This window comes from Pipra filicauda, unplaced genomic scaffold (genome assembly GCF_003945595.2).
Source record: "Pipra filicauda isolate LSUMZ 115617 unplaced genomic scaffold, ASM394559v2 scaffold364_size791107_pilon, whole genome shotgun sequence".
Taxonomy (NCBI): Eukaryota; Metazoa; Chordata; class Aves; order Passeriformes; family Pipridae; genus Pipra; species Pipra filicauda.
The window spans coordinates 238,882-255,584 of record NW_024104492.1 but is presented as its reverse complement, the minus strand read 5'-3'; the positions used below and the strand labels follow the sequence as shown (position 1 = coordinate 255,584).

The 16,703-nt window shown below is 52.9% G+C and overlaps 2 protein-coding genes across 3 annotated transcripts; both read left to right on the top strand.

The window, feature by feature from the left end:
• Positions 1 to 149: 149 nt before the first annotated feature.
• PCNA (proliferating cell nuclear antigen) lies at positions 150 to 4,880 on the top strand. Its single transcript, XM_039384630.1, has 7 exons — positions 150 to 237; positions 515 to 736; positions 2,696 to 2,793; positions 3,216 to 3,283; positions 3,463 to 3,657; positions 4,141 to 4,264; positions 4,366 to 4,880. Exons 2-7 carry the CDS (start codon positions 516 to 518, stop codon positions 4,446 to 4,448), a joined length of 789 nt encoding a protein of 262 aa, XP_039240564.1. The 5' UTR covers positions 150 to 237; position 515; the 3' UTR covers positions 4,449 to 4,880.
• A 2,992-nt stretch (positions 4,881 to 7,872) lies between these two features.
• On the top strand, positions 7,873 to 13,913 carry TMEM230 (transmembrane protein 230). 2 transcript variants are annotated; one of them, XM_027736656.2, is made up of 4 exons: positions 7,873 to 8,187; positions 10,565 to 10,692; positions 11,099 to 11,221; positions 12,730 to 13,913. In XM_027736656.2, exons 2-4 carry the CDS (start codon positions 10,594 to 10,596, stop codon positions 12,868 to 12,870), a joined length of 363 nt encoding a protein of 120 aa, XP_027592457.1. In that variant the 5' UTR covers positions 7,873 to 8,187; positions 10,565 to 10,593; the 3' UTR covers positions 12,871 to 13,913. The 2 variants fall into 2 exon arrangements, with proteins under 2 accessions (XP_027592457.1, XP_039240566.1); XM_039384632.1 differs by lacking the exon at positions 7,873 to 8,187 and adding an exon at positions 8,733 to 9,237.
• Positions 13,914 to 16,703: the final 2,790 nt, after the last annotated feature.

Below are 16,703 nucleotides of genomic sequence, written 5' to 3'. Positions count from 1 at the left end.
TAACGGCACTAACGGGCTTGGCTTGCGGACGGTTTTCACCCCGGCCCGCAGTTCCCGTCAGGAAGCCGTATCTGAGGAGGGGCGCGCCCGCCGCGCTGTCCCTGCGGACGGGCCCTGAGGGGTCAGCGCTCCCCTTAGCCGAGGCCCTGCAGGGATCCGGAACCCTCCCGGGGGGACCCTGCAGGGATCGGTCCCGCCCTCAGCAGCCGGGCCCCGCCGCCATTGCTGCGCAGCGAGGTGGGGACCGCGGCGCTGTGTAACGCTCGCGGTGATTGGCTCGAGACGCAGGGCGGGGCGGGACTACGCGGCGGAACGGCGCTGTGATTGGCCGGCAGTGGGGGGGCTTTATGAAAGCGTGGATGGGGTTGGGCAGAAGGAGGAGAGCGCCGCTGGCGATTGGCTGTCGCGCGGCAGTGGGCGGGGCGACAGAGGCTGTAAAGGGGGCTGTTGGCGTGAGGCCCCGTTCAGTCTTCGATCGCTGACTGTCTGTTTTCTTTTGCTGCTGCTCGCGCAGGATGTTCGAGGCGCGGCTGGTGCAGGGCTCGGTGCTCAAACGGGTGCTGGAGGCCCTCAAGGACCTCATCACCGAGGCCTGCTGGGACCTGGGCTCGGGCGGCATCAGCCTGCAGAGCATGGACTCCTCGCACGTCTCCCTGGTGCAGCTCACGCTGCGCTCCGAGGGCTTCGACACGTACCGCTGCGACCGCAACATCGCCATGGGCGTCAACCTGTCCAGGTCGGCCGGCGACGGGGCCTCAGCGGGACGCGCTGGGACGGGGCGGCCGAGCGGGGGCTGAGGCGCTGAGGGCGGCAGGGAAGGGGGTGTGTGAGGGGTGTGTGGGGGTGTGAGGAGGGATGCGGGGCGAGGGAGCGGCCCCGGGGTGTGGGGGGCGCCCAGAGCCCCCTCAGCCCTTCCCCCCCCAAATTCCCCTCACGGATCTCGCGCCTTTTTTCGTGGCGCGCGCCGTGACGTCACTGCCGGCGCCGAGTGGCGGGAAAAGCTGGTGCGGGGCGGGAGGAGCCGCGGCCATGGACCTTTGGAGAGACTAATTACGGCTCTAAAGTCAAAGAATCACAGAGCCACTTAGATTGGAAAAGACCTCTGAGATCATCGAGTCCAACTTGTGACCCAACCCCTCCTTGTCACCCCCCCCATGGCACTGATGCCACATCCAGGCTCTGTTTAAACACCTCCAGGGACGGGGACTCCACCTCCTCCCTGGGCAGCCCATTACAGTATCTGATCCCTCTCTCTGGGAAGAACTTCTTCCCCATGGCCAACCTAAACCTGCCCTGGGGCAGCTCCAGGCTGTGCCCTCTTGTCCCACTGCTGGTTCCTGGGAGCAGAGCCCGACCCCCCCCGGCTCCCCCCTCCTGGCAGGGAGTTGCAGAGAGTGAGAAGGTCTCCCCTGAGCCTCCTCCTCTCCAGGCTGAGCCCCTCCAGCTCCCTCAGCCTCTCCTCACAGCACTTGTGCTCCAGTCCCTTCCCCAGCCTCGTTGCCCTTCTTTGGTCCTTACAGAATCCTGGGGGGTGTCAGGAAGACCATGGCCAGCAGGTCAGGGACTGATCCTGCCCCTCTGCTTAGCCCTGGAGTGCTGTGTCCAGGTCTGGGCTCCTCAGGACAGGAGGCACATGGAGCTCCTGGAGCTGTAGAAGTGATGAGGGGACTGGAGCTTCTCTCCTCAGAGGAAAGGCTGAGGGAGCTGGGGCTGCTCAGCCTGGAGAAGGGACCTCCTCAGTGGGAGATGAATACCTAAAGGAGGTGTCAGAGGCTGGACCAGGCTCTGCTGCAGGGGGGTGAGGGGGCAGCAATGGGACAAAAGGCCAGGGGCACAAACTGATGCCCAGGAGGTTCCACCTGAACGTGAGGAAGAACTTCTTTGCTGTGCAGTAACCCAGCACTGAAGAGGCTGCCCAGGGAGGCTGTGGAGTCTCCTCACTGGAGATATTCCAGAACCACCTGGACACAACCCTCTTCCAGGTGCTCTGGGATGGCCCTGCTGGAGCACTGAGGTGGCACCAGTGACCCTCTGTGGTCCCTGCAAACTTCACCCACTCTGTGAATCAACTCTGTCACTGTCCAGCTGAATGTCTTCCTGTGCTCTGCCTGTCCAGCCCTGTGCTGCTCTTGGGGCAAGAGGCACTTTGAAGGCTGAATAACATCAGGATTTGACATGGAATAAAGTCCCCACCCCCCCCGTTTTTCCAACAGGGTTAAAAGGAGAGCTGTCACTGATAGCTGAGATTCTCTGGGAATGCAGCATCCAAAAGGTTGATTCCTAAAAAGAATTATTAAAGTTCATATTTTTAAAGTTTTTATTAAAGTTCATACAAATCTAACTATCAAATGGATCTTGAAAATTCCACCCAGGAATTATCCCAATCAGCAAATAATAAATTTTAATAAAACTCAATCACAGATCTTGGCTGATATAAATAAAGATAAGTCATTACTTTACTGACACTGCAGTTCTAATTTGTGTCACAAAGCATCTCCTGGTTGCAAGTTCTGCTCTACAACAGGTGTCATGTCCTGCCCTGCTGTGTCTGGCACTTGGAAATCTCATGTTTTGCTGAATCTGACAGTCACAACATCATCCTAAGCTGAAAACACAGATTGGAGTATTTTAGTCAGACAACTGTAACATCACAGCTTCCAGTGCTGAGGGTCACCTGCCTTTTTTTCCCTTCCAGCATGTCCAAAATCCTGAAGTGTGCAGGGAATGAGGACATCATAACCCTGCGGGCAGAGGACAACGCAGACACCTTGGCTCTGGTGTTCGAGGCACCAAGTGAGTGTTGAATTTGGGGGCTCATTTGTTGGTGTGATGTTCTCAGGCAGCCTCACAAACCCCACACAGGGTTCATAAACCACACAGAGGGAAGGAAATAACAATAAATAGCAGGGAAGTGGGAGGGGACACCTGATACTCAAACTCTTTGAACAGTCTGGGAATTGAAACTTAGTCAACTTGACCAGTAATTTCTTTGTAAGAAGAAGACTTTTTTAGGCCATGCTCCAATGCCCTTATCTGTACTTTTTCAGCCTATAAAAGGCTGTTTGGGGCACTTCCAGGTTTCCTCTCTGAGGAAACGAGGTGGATCACACTGTCATCACTGAGGTGGTTTTGGGGTGGGGGAAGAGTAACAAAAGTCAAATTCAGGTTGGTAACTTCTTGGGAACACTTGGTCACACTGTGCTTTGTTCCTTTAGATCAGGAGAAGGTCTCTGATTACGAGATGAAGCTGATGGATCTGGATGTGGAGCAGCTCGGGATTCCAGTAAGTCGGGGCCCAAATGGCCGATTCCTAAACGTGTTGACAATAAGTGTCGGGTTCGAGGGTGAGTGAATGTGGCTCTGCCAGGGCAGCCAGGCTGCAGGGCAGTGCCCCGGCTGCAGGGCAGTGCCCAGGCTGCAGGGCAGTGCCCAGGCTGCAGGGCAGTGACGCTGTGTCCCCAGGAGCAGGAGTACAGCTGTGTGGTGAAGATGCCGTCGGCGGAGTTCGCGCGGATCTGCCGGGACCTGAGTCACATCGGCGACGCCGTCGTCATCTCCTGCGCCAAGGACGGCGTCAAGTTCTCGGCCAACGGGGAGCTGGGCAACGGCAACATCAAACTGTCCCAGACCAGCAACGTGGACAAGGAGGAGGAGGCTGTGAGTGCACACAACTCGTTCTCTGAAGCTGCGGGGTTGGGTCAGAGAGTTACAGTTTGGGTTGGAAGGGACCTTCAGAGGGCAGCTGGTGCACCCAGACAGTGGTTGGGCACTGCCCAGGCTCCCCAGGGCAGTGGGCACAGCCCCAAGGCTGCCAGAGCTCCAGGAGGGTTTGGCTGATCCTCTGGGGCACAGGGTGGGACTGGTGGGGATGGGCCTGTGCAGGGCTGAGGGTTGGACTGATGGTCCCTGTGGGTCCCTCCCAGCTCAGCACATTCTGTGAGCCCCTGCAATGAGCAGGGACAGAGCTGTCTCTGCCCCTGGCTTGTGGGTTGTGGACCACGAGTCCCTGCCATGTGAGGTCCTTGCCCTGGGCCCCAGCAGTGCTGACCTCTGCCCGACACGTCCGAGTTACTTGTCTGAGTTGTTCTGTGGAGGGAGCTCCTGCAGCTGCATTTCCTGAGGTCTGCCTTGGTTTTTTAGGTTACAATAGAGATGAACGAGCCAGTCCAGCTGACCTTTGCCCTGAGGTACCTGAACTTCTTCACCAAAGCCACCCCCCTGTCCCCTACAGTCACACTCAGCATGTCTGCAGACGTTCCTCTGGGTGAGTGGCTCTGCCAGAGAAATCTTGTAGGATTAGAACTTGTGACTTGAATTTGCTGTAGAACCTTGTGAAGACCCTTTTTTCCCCTCTCTCTTTCCCAGTGGTGGAGTACAAGATCGCTGACATGGGACACCTAAAGTACTACCTGGCTCCAAAGATCGAGGACCAGCAGGAAGGCTCTTAACTGGGGCAGGACTGAGGGGGATCTGCTCGTGGCTTGGAGAAGGGAATGGTGGTGATAGCAATTCCAGTGCCTTGGAGCATCCTGGGAGCACTGTTAGGCTTGGCTTGTAGATATCTTTGTAAATATTTTTCAACTTACTCTTTTGCTATCCTTGGCATCTTTGGAAATAGGAATTGTTTGGGTTTTTCTAGTCTGTTCCTGTACTCCCAATAATCTCTTGGATGCTGTCTGAAGGTGAAATTTCTGACTCCTCTCAACTTGTGTAGGAGAAGGGGGACAATATTTAATGAGTCAACTCCTGGAGTTTCACCTGTGGAGCTGTAGTTTAGGGTTGATGTTTTTATTATGCCACAAGTTTGTGTGACTTTGACTTCATTTATTTTTGAAGCTGATATTCAAACTGATACTTGGAAATAAAAGATATAATTTCATGGGGTTTGTCCTGTTGAAATGTGGATGGGGGAGTGAATCAAATCTTTGTCAGGTGCTGAGGTGCTCGGGCTCCTTTCTCACGGCACTGCAGACCCAGAATTCCCAGCCTTGGTCATTTAATTTGTGAATGGAGGGTGTGGTTACACTTTGGATAATTAATTGGTCCCTGATGCTGTTTCCCTGAATCCTGGAATGGTTTGGGTTGGAAGGGATTGTAAAGCTCCTCCAGTGCCACCCCCTGCCATGGGCAGGGACACCTTCCACTAGCCCAGGTTGCTCCACCCTGGCCTTGGACACTCCCAGGGATCCAGGGGCAGCCACAGCTTCTCTGGCAATTCCAGCCCAGCCCCTCCCCACTCTCACAGCCAACAATTCCTTCCCAATATCCCATCTCTCCCTGCCCTCTGGCACTGGGAAGCCATTCCCTGTGTCCTGTCCCTCCACCCCTTGTCCCCAGTCCCTCTCCAGCTCTCCTGGAGCCCCTTCAGGCCCTGGAAGGGGCTCTCAGCTCTCCCTGGAGCCTTCTCCTCTCCAGGTGAACTCCCCAAGCTCTCCCAGCCTGGCTCCAGAGCAGAGGGGCTCCAGCCCTGGGAGCAGCTCCAGGCCCTCCTCCGGACTCGCTCCAGCAGCTCCAAATCCTTCTGATGTTGGGGATTCCAGGGCTGGAGCAGCTCTGCAGGTGGGGTCTCACCTGAGGGGCAGAGTCACCTCCCGTGACCTGCTGCCTGTGATTCAAGGGCAGGGGTTCTGTGAAAGGTTTCTGTAACAACCATCACCCTGGGGGTGCCGGAGCTGCCTCGGGCTGTCCCTGTCCCTGTGGCTGCCCTGGGGACTCCCCTGAGGGCACTGGTGGCACTGGGACCCACAGGTCACACGGGGACCCCTCCTGGCTCTGCCTCTGCTGCTCTGAGGGGAAGGTCTGTGGTGGGTCAGTGGGAGCCTCTCCCACCCCTCCCCCTGCTGCTGTCCCCACCCTGGGCACCAGCAACCCCTGCCCTCGTCCAGGGTGTCTGTGACCCTCTTGCTGTGGGTGACAGTTAACACCTGAAGGTGTTTGATCGTGAAAAACGGTTTCAAAGCAGTTCCAGGCAGTTGCTGTTTTTCTTCACTGTTGGTTCCACAAACCCTTTGGTCTCTGCTGAGCCCGAGTGACCCACCAAGAGCTGTGGGGCTGCTCGGCCCGGCCGGGGCTGTGGGGCCCGGGGGACTCGGGCTCTGAGGGGGCTCTGGGGTCTGCAATCCAGGACAGGAGGGGGGAGCTGGGGTCCAACTCTGCTCCCAGGGAACCAGGGACAGGACAAGAGGAAACAGCCTCAAGCTGTGCCAAGGGAGGGTCAGAATGGGCCTCAGGAAGGCTTTCTTCATGGAAAGGGTTGTAAAGCATTGGAAGGGGCTGCCCAGGGAGGCGGTGGAGTCCCCACCCCTGGAAATGTCCAAAAAGCGTGTGGATGTGGCACTGGAGGACATGGGTTATGGTGAACACGGTGGTGGTGCTGGCTGATGGTTGGACCTGCCGATCTTAAAGGTCTTTTCCAACCCAAACAATCCCATGATTTTAAGTATATTTTTTCAGGGGGCTGTGTCCTTCCCACTGCTCAGCAACTCAGGAGTAGCTTGAGCTTAAACTGCCTGAAAACCAGTCCCTTGGAAGCCCCGAGTCACGGAGCAGGAGGATGGCACAAGGTGGCAGTGCCGGCGAGGAAACGAATCCCGCTGGGTCAGAGCGGTGGTGCTGCCCTGGGATGGACACTGGGCCCTGCTCGGAGCTGGGGACAGGATTTCCCTGTGCCCTGGACCTTGATCCTGTTGGGAGCAGCACTGCTTTGCTCCTGGGGATGGTCTGGAGGTGTCCAAGGCCAGGCTGGACGGGGCTTGGAGCAACCTGGGCTAGTGGACTGTGTCCCTGCCCATGGCAGGGGGTGGAACAAGAGGATCTTTCTGATCCCTTCCAAGCCAAACCAGTCTGGGATTCTGTGGTTTAGACCCCGATTTGCTGCTGTGCTGCAGGTGCCTCCCATGCTGAGCTGTCTCGTGTCTCCATTTATCCTCAACTTCCTTGGCTGGTTAATTCAGGAAAAGTCTGGAAAGGAAGATCTTTGACCCTGAAGTTTTTCAACAGTCACAGAATTCTTGCCCAGAGCAGTGGTAGAAGCCTTAAATAACCAGGGAGCTTTTTGTCCCTCCAAATGTGGTGCTGGGACGGGATCAGCCCTGTGGTGCCCATGGCAAACTGGCTTTGGAAGAATTTTGTGGAAACTTTGGCTTCAGCGGGGAATCCAAGGTTTGTGACATGGAAATAGGGAAGGATTCTGGGGTGTAAAGCCAGTGATCGAAGCAAATTCTTTTTGGTGCAACTTCCAGCTGTAGCAGAGGTCACCAAACTCTTCCTTTGTGCTGTTCTACCCATAAACACATTGTAAAAATCAGCCAAATTGTTTAATTGCTTTTTTTTACAGCTGAAATGACCAAGTTGAGCAGCCTGTTGTTGCAAGAAACATCCTTTAACATCGGTCCTTACACACTTGTGTCCTGTCTGGTCTCTGCATAAATCCTGAAAGCAGCTGGACCTTTACTTTGCCAGGCCCAAATAATGAAAATTTTAAAGGATGTTCCCTTTAAAACAAAACAAACAAACAAACAAACAAAAAAAACCCCAAACCCCAACCAAATGCAAAAAAATGCCTGGGAGGGTTAATAAATGCCGTGTTTTTCTCCCCGTTTGAGAGAGGAAGTTTTAGAAGTTTATATATTTAGACTTTCTCACCAAGGAGGTAATACATAAGAAGGGGGGAGGGATAATTCTCAGGAATTTAAGGAGATTGGGCTTCTCAGGCTCCAAATCCAGCCCGTACTTTATTAATTCACAGGAAGCAGTTCCCTTGGGAAGCTCCCCGAAGGAGGCACATCCCCACACTACCCCACCCGAGTTAACATTCCCGGGGCTGAAATAACGCCCTGGCTGTGTGTGGGTCCCCTCTCAGCCCTTCCCAACGCCCCCAGGAATGTCCCGGGACGTTCCCGGCTGGAAGAGAGCCGGGAGCATCCTCTGGAAAAGCAGCTTTGTTGGAAGGCGCGGACGAAGCCGCTGGTCCATAAAGCCCCTGCGAACCCCAGATGAGCCCCGCTGGACCTCGCAGGACACGGCCTGGACCACCCTCGTCCAAGAACGCGGGAATTCCAGCGGGTTTCCCTGGAGCGCCGGGCCGGGAAAGGCCGGCGGGGCGCGGGCGCGGCCGTGACCTGGAAGGAAATCGCCGTCACCGGGATAAACTTCCCGGGCAGCGCGGAAGGGCCGGGCCGGCACCGGGTAACGGGGCGGGGGGGGTTGGGGGTGATTTTGGGTGGGTTTGGAGGGATTTGGGGTGGGTTTGGGGGGATTGGGGTGGGTTTGGGGGTGTTTGGGAGCGACGCGAGGCCGGGAGCGCGGGGGGAGCGCCCGGGAGAGGCGGGACCGGCCCGGGGACACCTGGGGATGTCCGGGGACACTTTCATAGAATCATGGAATCAGCTGGGCTGGAAGGGACCTCTGAGATCATCCAGTCCAACCCTTGATCCAACCCCGCCGTGGTTCCCAGCCCATGGCACTGATGCCACATCCAATCTCTGCTTAAAAACCTCCAGGGATGGAGAATCCCCCCCTTCCCTGGGCAGCCCATTCCAATGGCTGAGCACCCTCTCTGCAAAGAAATTCTTCCTAATCTCCAACCTAACCCTCCCCTGGCACAGCTGCAGACCCAGCCCTCTTGTCTTGCTGATGGTTCCTGGGAAAAGAGACCAACCCCCCCCGGCTCCCCCCTCCTGGCAGGGAGTTGCAGAGAGTGAGAAGGTCTCCCCTGAGCCTCCTCTTCTCCAGGCTGAGCCCCCCCAGCTCCCTCAGCCTCTCCTCACAGCTCTTGTGCTTCGGGTGTCCCCGCTGAGGTTTGAGCTCCCAAAAGGGCCGGAGTGACCCCCCAGCCCTTCCGCGTGTCCCGCTGGAACATTGCTCCGCTGTAGGGGATAATCGGGAATCCGGGTTTGTGTTTCCCGGATCCTCCCCGGGTTTAAAACACAACTGAAATCTGGAATTGGAGCCTTAATTGTCTTGGCCAAGTTGCTTAGGCCCTGCTTGTTTATTTTTATAAAGTAAATATTCTTGTTTCTGCTGCTGGACCGTTGCAGAGCACGATTTAATGCACTGTAGGCTTGATATGAGGCTTAATGGGGTCAAACCTGGCCTTTAAACTCTCTGAGAGAGTATTTTTTTATGCATTTGTCATGAATAGCTTCTTTCTTGTTCATAGGTGATGTAATGGGAAAGGCAGACAACTTGTGCAGGTGTAAATTAGAAATAATTCCTAAGAAGTCACTAAAAAAACTGGTAAATAATGGGGTGGTGGGTGAGAAAAGAGGGGGAAATGGGGCAGAGTCAGGAAATGTGACTTTCATTTCAGAAATGCTCATTTATTTGGGCTTCTTCCCCTCCTGCACATCCACCCCCAGGCATGTGGGGAGTTTTTAGGAGACCCTGGGGGTGTTTGGGTGCTGGGACCTGAAAAACAGGGATATGTGAGGAGCTGGGAATACCACCCTGCGGGTAGGAGGTATTTCCTAAAGACGTTCTTTCTATATTTGGGTTTTGCTACCAAAACAAGCCCCGGAGTTCAAACCAAAGGTTCAGCTGTGGGGGTTTAAGATCAGAGGGCGTTGGTTCTTTTATAAAAGTCAAATTTGCAGCAGGAGGAACAAACCTGAGTTTGTTCCTGGGAACGTGCCAGTGATTAACAACGGGGGCACAAAGGATTTTGTGGAGATGCATCACCTTTAATGCTAAATCCTGTTATGGAAACAGTGTCTTTATCCCTTTCTGTTGGCACAGTTGGAATATGCACTTTTGTTCTCTTTATTCCACACTTTCTCAGCAAATAAAAGCACCACTGAGGCTGGAAAGAGTGGGAAGCCCTTTCCTGCCCCTCTCCTGGGAATTGTAGCCCTGGGCTGTGTTTGAGGAGACACCCAGGTCCTGCTGGGCCCTGTTCCTGGGTGTTGGCAGGATGGATCCTGGCTCCAGCCCCTGGGAAGGTGGGCTCCAAGGGACAAGCTCCTTGCTGGAGTGTTGGTGACCTCATCCCACTCACTCCATCCCCTTGAGATGCTCCCCCTGAGTCACAGCTCCTGCTGGATCCACGACACCTCCATTTCATTCCAGTCTCCAGTGGCTGGTTGTTTTTTAATTCCCAGAATTGCTCTGTTGCAAAACATCCTGGTGGTTGAAAAGCTGCTTTGTTTCACTCTGGTTTGGGTTTCTTTGCTGATGTCCCTGTTTGGAAGCAGCTGGAGCTGGGACAGCTCCCTGCTGGCAGTGGGATCCCCTTGCGAAACGAGAGCTGGGCTGGACATGGGAGGATATTCTGGATTTTCAGTCTGGTTTTAAGCACAGGTTCTACCTTAGCTTGGCTTTTGCTTTCAGAATTGGTAAACCCTCTTGCAGCTGTATCCATTTTGCATTTTAAGCTTAAAATAAAATGCTTAAATACTTTGTTTGAAAAGTTTTAATTTACAAAGAACAATTTTTGAAGAACAGATTTATGCCTTTTTAGTTGGAACAGCCTGGACTCTTTAGTTTCTCCTCAGAAACTTGATCTGTTGCTCCCAGACTCCACCACCCAGTTTCCTCCCATGTTTTTGCTCTTCCCTGTGTTTCCCAGGTCCCAGGTGATGCCCAGCCCTCCATGGAATGATGCCGTCCCGCACCAACCTCTCTGCTGGGATTCCCAGTAGCAAAGTCAAATATTCCAAGCTCTCCAGCACTGATGATGGGTACATTGACCTGCAGGTAAGAAAAGGGGAAGGAAATGGTAAAGCAGGAGGACAGGCAGCTGTAGCTTTGCACTGGTGGGCAGCTGCTTGTTTGTGCATCTCTGGTAGAGCAGCTGCAGCTCAGAGAGGGACAAAGCCGGGTGGGAGCCACCACCTCGGCCCTTCCCCTCTGGAAAACCCATAGAGCTTCCCTGGAAACAAGACTGGTTGCTTAACAGATGCATTTCCATGGGGGGAGGTGAGATCTGGAGCAGATGTGAGGTGATGGGTGGAAGGGCTGGCTCAGCAGGGGCTCCATGGGCAGGATTCCTCGGGGAAGAGCTGCCTCAGCCCTTTGTCCCTGTGAGATTCCCAGCTCTGCCCTGCTGGGAGGGGAGCTGTGCTGAGTTAACCTCTTCAATATTTGGGGTTTTGCCATCCAGTTCAAGAAGAGCCCACCAAAGATCCCCTACAAGGCCATCGCCCTGGCTGTTGTGCTCTTCATGATTGGGACCTTCCTCATCATCATTGGAGCCCTGCTGCTGGCAGGGTACATCAGCAAAGGAGTGAGTGCTTTAATTACTTTAATTACACTTGTTATCAGTTTTGCATTGCCTGCCCTGCCCTCAAGGCTGCCGTGAGCCCTCATGAACCATCATGTGACAGGACCAGAGGAAACAGCCTCAAGTTGTACCAGGGGAGGTTTAGATTTGATATTAGGAAAAGGTTTTTCCATGGACAGGGTTATTCACCCCTGGAACAGGCTGTGCAGGGCAGTGGTGGAGTCACCATCCCTGGAAGTGTCCAAAAAACATGTGGATGTGGCACTTGAGGACATGGTTCAATGGTGAACATGGTGGTGGGTTATGGTTGGACTTGATGACCTCAAAGGTCCTTCCCAGCCTTAACAATTCCATGATTCTGTGATCATGTTCAGTGTAGAAATCCAGAGCCAAAGACCTGGAAAGTCATTCCCACCACGGCCTTGCTGTGCCATTTCCCTGGCAGCAGATCCCTGTGATCCCTGCAGTCTGGAGCAGGTTCAGAGCTGGGCTGGAGACCTGCCAGGGAGGGCTGAGTGTCCCTGCCCTCCCTGGGGTCCAGTTTCATGTCCCTGCAGAGTCCAGCTCGTTGTCCTGGGAAAACCTCAGCCTGGGGTCATCACCTCCAGTGCAGATCTTCTCGTGACTCAGGCAGGAGATGCCAGAGCCTGTCCGGGACACAGCAGCAGTTTTCCCACCTCTGTAGATCCATGGGAAGGGGATCTGCTCTTTGGAGCTGCCTGGGTGCTTCTCCCCCTGTCCCTTGGCTGCAGGAATCGCTGTCAGTCGGCAGCTCTGCTTATCAGAGTGGCACCAGCAGGGTCTGGGCTCTGTCGGGAGCTCTCCAGGCACAGGGAGCTCCCAGCCCTGGCTGCACATCCAGGGGGGATCAGGAGAAGGTCCCTCGAGGGGTTCCTGCAGCAAGGAGGAGATGCCAGGAGAGGATTAAAGGCTCAGCCTAATGACAACTGATTTTTCTGATTTAGGATGGATTTTTATTTCTCAGCCAGCAAGGCCTTGGGGATGAACCACGGAATCATGGAATGGTTTGGGTTGGAAGGGACCTTACAGATCATCCTGTTCCAACCACTGCCATGAGCAGGGACACCTTCCACTAGACCAGATTGGATGGTCATCCTGAGAATCTCCTCCCTCTCTCCCTGCTTTGCCCTCACTATTATATTTCTTTATTATTATTATTCTGTTATATTTATTATATTATATCCATGTCCTTCAGGTGTGTGAGACAGGGCTGGTGGAGTTCTGCTCCCCCACAGCTCCTGTGCTCACACAGGTCACAGCAGTTCAGAGACAGGAGCCCAGAGCCAGTCTGAGCCCTTCCTCTGTGTCCTGCCTTGGGCACAGATAATCATGGAATCCTGGAACGCTTTGGGTTGGGAGGGACCTTAAAGCCCGTTCAGTTCCACCCCCTGCCATGGACAGGGACACCTTCCACTAGCCCAGGATGTAAGAGAAAGGCAAGCCCCTCATGCAGACCTCTTCCCACTGGCCTGGGCCGTGTGTCCCTGCAGGAAACGGACCGTGCCATCCCCGTGCTCATCATCGGCATCCTGGTGTTCCTGCCGGGCTTCTACCACCTGCGCATCGCCTACTACGCCTCCAAGGGCTACCGGGGCTACTCCTACGACGACATTCCCGACTTTGACGACTGAACAACGAGCCCATCCCACCCTCAGTAGTTGCTCAGAGCTGGTTTTTGTCCCCCTGGGCCTCGGGGGCCTGGCAGGTCCCCGCTCACGTGTGTCCCTCACACGGTTCCTGGGTTTGAGGTGTTGCAGGTTGTCCAGTTTGGGGGGTTTTGGGGGGGGCTGGAACACAGAATTGACCAAAAGGAATTGCAAAGAACTTGAGATTTATGGTATTTTTTCCTCTTGCTTGTTGCTGGGAAGTCCTTCCTGGGGGAGGCACTTCTTGCAGTTTCCAGAAGTAGCTGAGCCGCTTTCAGCAGCAGATCCTTGTTTTTTCTGACTATTTTATAGAGTTTAGTTTTCCACGAGATTGTGGTTATTGTTGGCTTTACCTTTGCAGACAAACACCATAGTTCAATTCTCCCTCTGCTCTCTGTCCATCAGAAATGCTTCCAGAGTTCTTGTGCTGAGCTTTCGTTGTAGTAACTAAAGTCTGATGTGCACGGGAGGGGGAGAACAGCACTTGTAGGGAGAGATTTACAGGCTGCACTTGCTGCACAGCTCCTTGTCAGGCTGACCGAGCTCATTTCCCCACAAACACATTCTTCCCAGGAGAGCTTTTCCCAGGCCAAATCCGCTTACCCCTCACAAGGATTTTGATTATTATTTTAAACAACTGAATGGATACCGGGAGAAGGGTTGGAATCTAGACCAGGACTCAAGTGTCTAAATGCCAAAAATCTTGGGTTTGACTAATGTGGATATTGGAGACGTTATTGGAGACACTTGAATTCCAGCTGTCTGTATGTTTGGAGTCCTTGTGTAGCTAATATTCTGTGCAGAGCTGCCCAGAGCAGCGAAAAGGAATTCCCTGTATAGTTTGTGCTGAACAAATTCCCTCTGGATTGCTTTGCCAGCATCAGTGATGTGTCATTCAGGGAGGGCAGAGGGACAGCTCCATTCCTCTGAGGTGGGAATGTCTCGGTGTCCTGGAGAACGTGTGACAAGTGGGAGTGCAAGTGGGTGCATTTAACATGAATAAAGTTCTATATTCTGTGTAACCTTAAGTTTGTTGTCATTCCCAGGTTTCAGAGGGCACTAAAAACTGTTCTGGGCAACCAGATTTGAGCTTTACCTGCAGCTGCTGCTGCCTCCAGCTCCCCAGTGCTGATGGGGTGGGTGTTGGGCTCTGCTGGGCAGCTCTGGAACAGCTCCATCTGCTCCAGGAGCCTCAGCTTGCCCTGGGCAGGGCTGGGATTGCTGCACCAGGGAGGATAATCCAGCCTGCCCTGGGGGGGCAGGAAAAGGTGCTGCCTCGGAAGGTCAGGGTTTGCTTTTTGAGCCCCTCAGTCCTGGTTCAATGGGAAAGACCCCAGAGCTGGAATTGCTTTGTTTCAGGGTCCAAGCACCCAGCTCCTTTTGCTGGACAGGGTAGCAGGAGCAGTGTCTGTTGGAATGTGATGCTCCACAATTCCCAGGTGGGCTGAACATTTTGGAAGGAAGGGGGCAGGTGTGGCTGCTGGTGCCGAGCAGTCCATGGAGAAGGGGATGAGATCAGTGCTGGATAAAAGCCTTGCTCTGAACCTACTCCTAAAATTGCCTTTTTTCCTCCTTCAGTGTTCTGGATTAAACCCAAACCCCGAGCCAAGTTCTTTTTTTAACCCCCATCTCTTCCCTCATTTGCCTTAATTCCAGTGCTGCACTTGGAGAAATAACTGATCAAACTCAGGATCTCCCTTTCCTCCTCTGAAGGCACAACTGAGCAGTTCCCTCTGTGCTGTGTCACTCCAGCCCCCACATTCCCAGCTCTGCCCAGCTTCCAGATGGGACACGTGCTGCTGGCAGCAGCTGGAACGTGTCAATTAGAGCTGGGTCTGGCCAGGAGAGCAACTGCTGACGTCAAACCATGAATCAGCCTCTATTAGGGGATGGGAACGTGGGTTTGTTTGGGTTTGGGGAAAGGGGAGACGGAGTAGAAGGGAAGTTTAGATGGAAAAAGCAAAGAGGGGGAGGGAGATGTTTTAAGTGGGGCTGAGATGCAGAAAGTTGGGAAGTGGGATAGAAGTCAAATAGGATAAATGAATGCAGGGGACAGGAGAAGGAACTGGACTTTGATGATCCCTGTGGGTCCCTTCCAGCTTTGGATATTCTGTGGTTCTAAGAACATGCTGACATTCCTGGAGGAAAGGCAAGCAATGAATTTACTTTTATTTGACAGAAGCAAAGTCCTCAGTGGATAAATAAAGCAGGGCCTGCCCTCATGCTCCCAGGGCTCAGTGAGGGGTGACCACAGGGAAGAATCCTTTGCAGGGGTCAGTTTAAATCTAATTTGGAAAAAAGGAAACACTTCTGGAAAAGAAAAAAAGAGATTCTGAACCCTGGAAATATGTGGGTCCAGAGGACTTCATCCTCTGAGTTAACACACTGCATTTGAAGCAGTTTTCCTCCAGAGCAAAGTCTCCCTGTCTATTGATTTCAAATCTCTCTTAATTTTCTGGCTGTACTGTACCTCATAGCCAGGCTTCACACTTCTTTGCAATATAGCATGAGTTCACATTTATTTAAAGAGATACAGAAACTTCTCTGCAAACACGTCGTTTCCCTGAGCCTGGTTCCTGCTGGGGTGGGTTTGAGGGGCTCAGTGCTGCAGCTCTTTTTCCTGTCAAAACGCCTCAGAAAGATGAAGTCTCCTCCCCAGGGGGCCGTTGGTCCAGTCTCTCTGTGCTGATACATCTCAGTGAGGTCCTTTGGGTTTCCCTCCCACTCTGCCCCGCTGGACCTGCTGGATTTGCACACCTGGCTCAGCTCCTTTGCTGCCCCAGCTCCCTGCACGTGGAGCTGCCTCTTCCCCGAGGAGCGTCCCGGGGCTGCTGCCAAAGCCCAGCTTCTGCACCCAAATCCTGGGTGTTGTGGGTTTGGGGAGCCCTGACTGACCCACTGCAGGGATGAGGGGAACAGGGAAAGGCCTGGGAAGGAGTTTCTGGTTCTGGAGCAGGGCTGGAACGACAAATAAGGCCCCGAATGAGGATAACACTGAATCCCCGTTGTGGAGCATCCTCCACTTGGGCCCTTGGCAGGGCAGCTGTCTCAGGGAAAACCAGCCAGCACTTAGAGAGCTTGAGGGGTTTATTATGCACAGGAGCTCTGGAGAGAGAACAGGCAGCCACATTCCAGGCTTTTCCCTGGTTTCTGAGGACTTGGATTTGTGTCTCCTCGGTGATGTTCTTCTGTTGCTGTTGCAGGGAGTAGTTACACAATTACCTGCTTAATTCAATACCATGAAGTTGCTGGAAAGACAGTTGGAAACGTGACTCTGAAGCCCTCTGGCCTCAGCAGCCCCAGAGAAACTCCCCTGGGGTATTCCTATATATATAATATATAATATATAATATATAATATATAATATATAATATATAATATATAATATATAATATATAATATATAATATATAATATATAATATATAAATAAAATATATATTCTTTATTGTATATATATTCTGTATTCTATATATTCTTTATTATCTGTTATATTTTATATATATTATATAAAAATAGATTTTTAGATCTATAAATATATATTTATATTTATTTTCTACATTTATCTATTATATATTATATAATTATATATTATAAGATATAAATAATAAAGAATATATATATTCTTATATAAAAGCAAAGACTCATTTTAAGTCAATCTCATGACTTTTCTTGAGTGAACAAAGCTATTTGGAGTTCCCAGGCACCATCACAGCAGAGGAGACCTCTCTTCTGTAGCAAAGCTGGGTGAAACATCTTGGGGAATAAAGGGGGGAGACTCAGGGCAGTGGTGGAAACAGTCTTGGGGAGCTGCAAACAT